At 28.7% G+C, this 9,831-nt stretch overlaps 3 protein-coding genes across 3 annotated transcripts; 2 read left to right on the top strand and 1 right to left on the bottom strand.

Annotated features, from left to right (window-relative positions):
- Positions 1–619: 619 nt before the first annotated feature.
- Positions 620–2,190, top strand: LOC145752749 (purine nucleoside phosphorylase LACC1-like). The gene has a single exon (XM_082569082.1). It carries the CDS (start codon positions 650–652, stop codon positions 1,856–1,858), a length of 1,209 nt encoding a protein of 402 aa, XP_082425208.1. The 5' UTR covers positions 620–649; the 3' UTR covers positions 1,859–2,190.
- Positions 2,085–7,749, top strand: LOC145752748 (uncharacterized). The gene is made up of 13 exons (XM_082569081.1): positions 2,085–2,377; positions 2,574–2,772; positions 3,002–3,086; positions 3,383–3,541; positions 3,806–3,883; positions 4,262–4,412; positions 4,795–5,069; positions 5,337–5,437; positions 5,579–5,740; positions 6,126–6,331; positions 6,421–6,554; positions 6,739–6,858; positions 6,979–7,749. Exons 1-13 carry the CDS (start codon positions 2,215–2,217, stop codon positions 7,216–7,218), a joined length of 2,073 nt encoding a protein of 690 aa, XP_082425207.1. The 5' UTR covers positions 2,085–2,214; the 3' UTR covers positions 7,219–7,749.
- LOC145752751 (uncharacterized) lies at positions 7,700–9,756 on the bottom strand. Its single transcript, XM_082569083.1, has 8 exons — positions 9,488–9,756; positions 9,095–9,168; positions 8,902–9,010; positions 8,741–8,832; positions 8,621–8,676; positions 8,458–8,555; positions 8,258–8,322; positions 7,700–8,193 (listed from the first exon to the last, which is right to left on the bottom strand). Exons 1-8 carry the CDS (start codon positions 9,555–9,557, stop codon positions 7,996–7,998), a joined length of 762 nt encoding a protein of 253 aa, XP_082425209.1. The 5' UTR covers positions 9,558–9,756; the 3' UTR covers positions 7,700–7,995.
- Positions 9,757–9,831: the final 75 nt, after the last annotated feature.

The raw sequence follows: 9,831 nt of genomic DNA, 5'->3' as shown, positions 1-9,831 counted from the left end.
AGAATCTCCCTTTTTCTTGTTACGATTGGAATGTGCTTGCATGCTCCGGTGCAATTTAACATAAACAAATGTCACGTGGGTAAACAAAATGATTTAAAAATTGTTGTTTTTAAATATTTAATAAAATTTAATTAAAATTAAGGCCAGCAACATTAAATTGACTTTATTGAAGCGTAAACGTATCCATATTTTAATTTACAAAAGCGGTTGCCTTTACATTAAATTTTTTAAGGGTTTTTAATAGCAAAAATTCATAACTTTACAATGGTAATAAAACATTCTTTAAAAACAAATAAACCTGATACATTTTTTATTTTAAATACATTAAAATCTCGGTACCGTTTTCTTTAAAGGTGATTACCCTTGGATGCTTCACCGCTCGGGGAAACCCCTAAAATTTACATTGAATTTCTAAAATCTTGTCTGTACTTGATCCATTTGCATTCAAGTCTAAGTAAATAAAGTCGAGGTAAGGTGGAAATTTATCAAAATAAGCTACTTTTTTTTCGTTGTTGGTTGCAAGCCAGCTAGTTAGGTCACAAAAGCGTTTAAGTTAAATGTAAGTAAAATGTATTAAAGATATTATACTAATTCCTTGTTAATTTTTTTTATCAGTGCTATTGTTTAAGTGTTAGCACATTAATTAACTATGGAAAATGATAATAAAGCTGTGGTGGTAGTGACTGGCACAGAAAATATAAATAAAGAGCTTTTAAAAAGTAATGTTGGTGAAAATTTTGATTGTGTTTCGTTATTGGTAATTGGAAATGAAACAAACACAAAAAAGGAGGATTTGAAGGCTCTGTTTAAATGTGAGGATGTTATATATGCATCACATGCCTCTTATCCCCATATAGATGGAATATACCAGACAAAAAAGCTGCTGGACAAGCACAAAATTCAAAATTGTTTTATGTTTTTACCATTCTCCATTGTGAAGAATTTTGAATTAATTTGCAGTTTACTTATCCCTGCCTACCAATATAAAATAATTCCAACAACAAAAAACGGAAAAAGTGCAAAGGAAACTACACCTGAAATGGTAAAGAAATATCTCCAATGTATTCCAAGTGAAAGTGACCTTAAAATCTACAAGTCTAGTTTAATACCAGAGGGTTTCAACCATGGGTACACATCAAGAAAGGGAGGAATCTCAACTTATCCTGACCAAGCTTCATTGAATATGTGCTACAGTGTTAAGAAAAGAGACAGCAGTGCTATAGTGATGGAGAATCGCCGACGACTTTCTGTTGCTGGGAGTTTTAAGTTTGAAAACTTTCATGTTGCAAGTTGTGTGCACGGAAAAGATGTGTGGGTGTACGGAAAGGAAAAACCCAGCTCTTATGATGCAATCATCACCAACACACCAGGCATTACCATAGCAGCACCAGGGGCAGATTGTAACATCGTTTTATTTTGTGACCCTGTTACAAAATCATGTGGCGCAGCTCATGCAGGATGGAAGGGAATTTTAGCTGGAATTGTGGAAAGCACCGTGGAAAAAATGGTGCAAAATTACGGAGTTAATCCCAAAGATTTGATAGTTTCCGTGGGTCCATCACTTAGTGTATGTTGCTGTGAATTTGGGGTTGATGGCGCAAAACCATTTTCTGAAATCGATGAAAACTGTGTGGTCTGGAAAGAAGGATGTGAAAAACCGTTTCTAGATCTTCGATTAGCCGTTCAAGTTTTGCTTGAAAGAAAAGGAGTGAAGGCTGAGAATATTGAGGCTGGTGTAAATGGTTCTTCTAATTTAAAGATTTGCACAAAGTGTGATCCGGAACATCGATTCTTTTCATTTAGAAGAGTTGGACCTCAGTTTGGAAATCAAGTTGGATTTATTGGAGTTCAAAACTAAATGAATTTTCGATCATTTTTAAAAGTAGATTATTTAACCTAATAAAAAATGTTGGAACAAAAAACAGATTGGTCATATTTTTGTACATAAAAAAATTAATTTAATTTTTTAAGTTAATTGTCCGTGACAAACAACATCAGTACATTTTTTGTGTTACTTTAAAATTTTAGTTTTTTAGTATTTTTTTAGTAATTGCATCAAATATTGTGTAGGCACTGTTATTTTGTAGTACCTAGCATGTTATATAAATTTGTATTATTTTTATTTGTTTAAAAAATTTGAATTTGTTATTTAATTTTATTGCATATTTTTATAATTTCTTATGATTTAGACTTCGAGTTTTAAATTTAAAAATAATGTTAAAAGCAATACGAGAATTGAGTAAAGAAGTCAAGTTACAGCTGGAAAATAATGTTGATCAGCTAAAAACTCTTGTACAGAAGAAACATCATGATAAGCTTGTGAAAGTTGTTGGGTTAATGAATGAACTGGATGAAAAGCTTGTCAACTATGATCCAGGTATTTTTTTAATATGCCCCCCTGAATAACTAATTGTCTGATTACCAGTTTTTATTTTTTTTAATTAATAGTTTGTTTTTTTTAAATTTTTTTTTTTTTTTTAATTTTTTTTTTTTAATTAATTTTTTTTAATTAACAGTTTTATTTTTTTTAATTAATAGATTTTTTAAACAACAATTTTGGTTTACTTTTTTAGAATCAGATCCAAAATCCATCAATGCAGAAGATATAGGGCTTATCATCACAAAAAATCCTTCAGATGAGCCTTCATTGGTGAAGATAGGAGGGGGGCATTTTGGTAATGTTTATGAAGCCAAACTTAAAGGCATTCCTGTTGCTGTTAAAATAATGAAAGTGGATCCCAAGCAAAAGTTTTTGGAAAGCGACAGTTTAAGGTTTTAAAAGCAATTTTTTGACCTTAAACACAACTTATCGGACTTGGTTTTAATTATTAATTACTTTAAATTATTAATTAGTCTAATCAAAACCAATGGAAATAAGTACCAAAAAATGTTAACTAATATAAAGTTATCAAAAAGTTCATTTACTTACCTAAAACAATTTAAATTATGCAAAGAATACAAAAAAACAATTTTGTTTATTTATTTAATTATTAATATTAAGATCCCTAAGACACGACAACATTGTGGCTTATAGAGGGATGGGAATGTGGAATGACAAACAGTTTATTGTGATGGAATATGTTAAGGTGATTAACATTGTTTTATACTAAAGACTTTTATTGTAAATTAATAATCAGCTAGATTGTAACAATTATAAGCCGTTGTTATCTTATGTTGTGGTCATGTGTTAACATATTTTCTTGTATCTTTACTTCTAGTATGTTGTGTTGTGTTTAATGATTTCATTTGAATAAGATTGTGATTGTAATTAAAGAAGCACTAAACTTTTAAATAATAGGTAACAATAGTAACGGTAAACGAGCTTTGCTTTAGATTTATTGTAAAAAATATCTTGTATTTTTAAATTGGAAATTATTTTTAGGACAACCTTAAAACTTATATTGCGTCTCAAACAAGTCATGACGGAAAGGGATTGACAGCTCGTAATACATGGAATATTTGCCAGCAAATTGCTCATGGAATGAATTACGTTCATTCCCAGGGCATTTTCCATCAGGACTTGAAACCTGACAACATTTTGGTAATTAGAAAAATATAAATAGTTTGTTCAGAAAAAAGTGTTAAAAAGTAATGATAAAAAAATGGACTGGTTTATCTGTAAAATAGAGAAGTCCTATCAATCTTTACTGTCTAATGCTGTAGTGAACATATTTAATATAATCCCAAACTAAAGTAAACTAAAGACTGGGTCTATTATGTGTTAAGAACATATCTGCCTTGGTGTATTTATGGTTCTTTAATATAATTTTTAGATTTTTGTAATACAATATAATTTTAATATAAGATTGATACCAGACGGATTGATCCCATGGTAAAACTTTGTGATTTTGGGCTAGCTTGTCATAGTTACACAGAGAAAAGGGTAAGTACATAACAATTATCTATAATAGCAATCTACAGCATAAGTAGCTTAAAGTCTTTAAAAAACTTTTATAGCTTGAAAACGGAATAAAATAGCATAAGCTTTTAAATTTAACAATTTTATTTAAAAAAAATACTTGTAAAGGATATATATATATGTTTGTCTAAAAAACTACAAAATAAAAAACTGATGTTTGTGGTTTGCAGGTAAACATTGGTTGAGAGTTGCAACCATATTACCTCAACAAAAATAGGGCAAGCTATTGACTAATTTATCTAAAATCTAAAGGAAAATGAACAGTTTTTGTATTAAAAGCCAAATATAACAATTTTGCTTATTCGTTGTCTACCTTAAAATTTGAAATGAAATATTTTGTAGGTACGACATATTCGTTATTATGAGGACAAAAAGGCTGAAGATAACGAGGAGCAATCTAAGCTTGATGTCTATGCTTTTGGTTTAGTTGTGCTAACTTGCAGAACTGGCAACCAACCTTTTGATGATGTTTCTTCAAGCAAACTATCTGAAAGTAAATATATTTGTTATTCGTAACAAGCAGTGTCATCACTAATGTGTGAAATATCTATATAAAAAAGGAGCACTTAGTTAAAATATTTGATACAAATAACAAAAGGTAAGAGAATTTTTTATTTATTTTGGCTTTTCGCACATTGATAAAAGTAAATAATAAATACGATATACAATTAATATTACAACAATGTGTTGGGAAAAAATGACAAAATCAATTTAATGATTTAAAACGTGCCAAAAGTATTAATGTTTACATAAAGATTTTGAGTATGTTATGGCATGGTAACCAAACCCAATATAAATTAAATCAATATTAATTACGATATAAAATACAATAATACACATAAAAAAATCACATTTTACTTTGTCTTACAATGTAGGTCAGCACAAGTTAGAGATAGTACACACAGAAAAGGGAAATGTTTGGAAAATTGGTGACGTTTTGATCTCTGATGAAGTTGTTGGTGGTAAAATTTGTGAAATTATTGAGAAATGTCTCAACACAAGTTTACGAGATCGACCAAGTTTCGAAAAGCTTATTGAAACGGATTTTAAAGACCCAAATCCATTTACAATCTCAGAGGCAAAGGGAGAATTATTTGAATGCGGATTTCTAAAAAATACCGACATATATGTGGCCGACTCTTTTCAAAACGTAAATATAATATTAAAGTAAAAAATAATTTACATAAAACATTTTTAGCAATGTTTTATTAAAAAAAACAGGAAAACAATACTAAATATACCTTTACTGTGATAACTTAATCTATATGTATTGATGTTAAGTGGTATATATAAGTTTGTCTAGTTATAGGTCTACAAAATAAACAAAACTGCTGTGTAGAACCATATTATGACAATTAAAATTTTTGACTGTAAGGCGGGCCATAAACTAGTCTTAATAAAGATTTTTATTGTTTAGGAAAATGAACATCTAAATAAGGAGAAACCAAGTTACGACAAAAAAGATTTGATTTGTGATGTTTCCATAAAGGTCCCAAATGCTCAAAAGTCAAATTACCTGTATGTTACATAAATAAAATTATTTATTTATGTATTGCTTTTTGGTAAATGTAAATTAAGTCTCATTATATAAGTCAACTCTGCTTACATTATGAATTGTATAAATTTTTGTTATTTTAATAAAAATAAACTATATTCAAGGATCATGGGCAATCAAGAACTAATGGAAAAATATGCAGAAAATGTTAAGAAATTTAAGAAAGATGCAAAAGATGGTATTATTGATAATAATAAGACGATTGCTTTAAAAGAAATTATTACGCTCAGGGATGGTGACGATGAAGCACAAGGAATTGTACTTAGGTAATCTTTTTTACATTTATTTATCCCTAATTTAGAAGACCTAAACATAGAGTAACATCAGGTACTCTGACCCAGACTTGAGATGACTTTGGCAGTTTAGGATGTTATAGGTAATATGTGCCTGATAGTTAAACAGCTAATTGGTAAGTAGGATTTTATACCAGTTATATCGTCTTACTCAAGGGCGCTACAGCATTAAAAGCAGTGGGAATCAAACTAAGGACCTTATGTCAATAAGCCAAGTGTTCCGACCACTACACTGAGCTGCCAGTATAAAACAAAGGCCAGAAGTTTATTTTATACACAAACTTTTTTATAGTTTGAGCATAAGCAAGCATTAACTTTATATATTATGTCATCCCAATTTTTTGCCATTTTATAACAGGTTTGTGGAATCTAATTACGTTCATCACCGATCTGTGAGAGATATTTGGAGGGGGTTTGATGAGGAACAAAAAGATAAAATAGTTCCATGTAAACAAGATGTTCACCCAGTATACAGCACTTCATTTGGTCTACATGTTGCTATCTTAACTAAGGAGAAAGATGGCAAAAAGAAATTTATATTTACTCAAAGGTCAAATAAAAAAGGTTAGAACTTTAATTACAAGATGATATCTTCCTCTTTTACAAAACTTACATTTTAAGCAACTCTTATTACTTCAATTTTGAACTTTAAGGTATGGCAAACCCAGGAGCTTATACTTGCGGGGCCGTTGAAAGCTGTTCAATTAAAGATTATGTGGAAATTAGTGAGGACAAGAAAACAGCCAAAGTTTCTCTGATAGAAACTGCTAGGAGAGGATTGTATGAGGTATTATTACTATTACCAATATGTTACTGGTAGTGTTACATATGTTTATATATTAAATATAGCAGTATATAGTGTTCATTGTTAGAGATGTAAAAGCGTTTAAAATGATGTTTGCAGAGTTTGCTTAATGTAACAACTGCTTTTTAAACAAATATTATAAATTAAAAAACAATCTATTCTTTAGGAGCTAGGCCTACCACTGAGCAAAAAGGATTCTCTTAGAATTCACTTGAACACAACATATTTGAAGGTTGATAACCATGAGTGGGGAATGTGTGGTTTTGTTGATCTCTCTGACGACGGGGTAACTATAGTTTAAGTTTTACAATATGACAACAAAGAAACATTAGTTTAAAAACATCAAATTTAAGTTTAAGTTTAAAAGCAATGCTTAACAGATATCACTTATTTATTTTTTATTTAGATTTCATTAGAGAATCAGTTTAGCTTTGAGCAACTCAACATGGCATTTACGAGCGGTCCAAAAGACAGATTTGAGCATAACTGCATTGAAGGAGTCGACTTTGAGCTTCCAAACATGGTGGAATGGATTCGAAAACATCATGGCCAAATGGCAAGCTCTGCCAAGATAGCTTCAGTTAAAGTTTTGTACGCTTTCTTTGGTGTAGCTTCAGTGACAGAAGCATTCTCTAAGTTTGGGTAGAGTTGGAAGAGGATGAGTTCAATTTATGCTTATAAATATACATTTTCATAGACTGAGATTTATTTAGACTAAAATAGGTTTACTTAAGAATGTAAAACTTAATTTTTTTTAGTTTGCTTGTTTTATTCCTGTATATGTCGATGTGTAAATTTGTACTTATATTTAAAAATAAGTACTATTTGTTATTAGACCCTTTTCTAATAATATAATGGCTGAAGAGTATGATACAAAAGTAATAGACCTATTAAGTCTTAATCACAATAAGAAAGCTAATTGTATAAAACAGTATACCATTTAAAAATATATGTTGTTATGTTATATGCTATCTCATATTTTTACCAATTTTTGTAAATTTAAAAATTTCTTATGAAATATTTAAATGCAAATGGTATAAATACTAAGCTGTTTATTCAGCAAAGTTATCTGTAAAAAATGTTTTATTTACTTAATATTGCATTTTTATGTAAAAAATGTTGTTTTTATTACATTTTTATTTGATCATATAAAAAGATTGCATTAAAGATTAAAAAAATCAAACAACAGTTTTTGATTTTACAGTTAATAATAACAGAAAATGAGATAATATTAATTAAAATTATATACTTAAAATTTTCATGGTAGAACAATAGATATGGAATATCTCTATTGGTAAAAAAATTAAAAAGCATACAAACTATACAAATCAAAATATAAACAGAATAAAATCTATTTAATTACAAAAATTTATTTAAAAGTAAGATAACAATTATTTGAAAGAATAAGAAAGAAGACAAGCAATTACTTGTAACCTTTAAAAACAGAATTTAATGGACTGTCAGGATAATGTTTAATGCATTCAATTCCATCTATGTAGTCACAACGCAGTCGTTCACGAACAAACTCAACTAAAGTCGGAAAAGTTTTTTCGTCGGGACGATCAAGATGAAATTTGCCATCATAATCATCTTCATCATCACAAGCTGTTAAAGGATCTCCCTGACATAAGAAAATTTATATTTTATCTAACAGTGGATTTACTAAACAAGTTTCACAATTTTACCTTGATCAGAAAGTTGTGGACAGTATTTTCATGATTTTCATGCTTAACATTTACAGCAAATTCACCTAAAAATACAACACAACACATACAGTAATAATAATAAAGCAAAGTTAAATTCAAATGTTATTTATTTAACCAGTTGTTTTATATTAATATCAATGTATGAAAATTTTCACTTATACTAAAAATAGAAAGCTGACCTGGTGTGTTGGAATTAAATCGAATCAGAAAAACTCCATTTTCGTGACTAGAAAGACGCAGCATTGCTTCCTCCAATTCCATAAAACCAACAAACCAACTATTAAAAAAATTTGGCTTGAAAAAAAATTTAAAAATGTTGACCATAAAAAAAAATGAACTCACGTTATTTTTTTCTTGTTGTTTGTGATTACAGTTGAGTCAGTAATCAGCATTGAAACCTAATTTGAAAAAAATTATTTATAAAATAAACATTTTTTATATTAAAAAGATTAGTAAAGGAACCTGATTGGCAAGATAACAAGAATCTCTTAATGGTTTTACAGAACCAAAATATTTCGTCAAATTGATGAAGTTTTTTCTAGTGATGATCTCGTCTGTTAAACAAAATTGTTAAAACATTTAAACAAAGAGGTAAAAAAAATATTGTATAAAAATATTTAAACCATCTGCTTCAGCATTAAGAAATCTTTTAATTGGTTTCCAAATTCCACGTTTTACTGTTGGAAAATTTTCATAAAATTTCTCTTTTAATTTAACTTCGTCCTTCTTTTCCTGTGAATTTTTACCATAATAAGGTTAACTAGTTGAGTTCTTCACAATGTTTAATTAATATACAAAATTATTTATTAGATTTACTCCAATTGCGTCAAGACTTTCAACGCTGTCCCAGAATTTTTGATCTTCTTTACACAGAAATCCATAATCAATTTCTAAAAAACAAATATAAAAAAGTGTGTTAATCGTTACGGGAATTAAAAAAAATTGTTTTAAAATATCTAAATGAGCTCCCAAGGTCAAGTTAGTTTTATATTTTGGAAATTAATTTACATACAGATACTTTGATCTTTGTATTTTATTTTAAACAGTAATACACTTGCTAAATCCAAATTTTTAACATATTTTGCAATACATTACACTTTGCACATTTGTTTTATTTGGTTAGCCTATATATGGCTGATTTAAATGTATTAGACATAAAACAAGCACAGCAACAAATTGAACAGATAAACACATCAAAAAAGCAAATACCTCCTTCTACGATTGGAACATTATTGTCTTGAATTGGATTTCGTTCTGTTGTTGCTTGTTGATAAGCCATATCTGAATGTAGTTTAAGCTAGATTTGTACAAAACACAGTATTATGTGTATTAGCCTTTATATAAATTTTTGTTGATTAACAAATATGAAATAAATCAATTTAACCTTACACTTGAGTTGTTTTTTGTATACATATATATGTTAAAGTATTGTCTAATACAACAAATCATAAAAAAAACTCATGTGATGTTGACATTAAACCGACTTTAACCTAATGAGCTTCTAAATAATTTGCATATTATAAAATCGGTATTTTCCCCCCATAGAAAGATTT

The sequence above is a fragment of the Corella eumyota genome, chromosome 5 (genome assembly GCF_963082875.1).
Source record: "Corella eumyota chromosome 5, kaCorEumy4.1, whole genome shotgun sequence".
Taxonomy (NCBI): domain Eukaryota; kingdom Metazoa; phylum Chordata; class Ascidiacea; order Phlebobranchia; family Corellidae; genus Corella; species Corella eumyota.
This window is presented reverse-complemented; position numbering and strand designations above follow the sequence as displayed.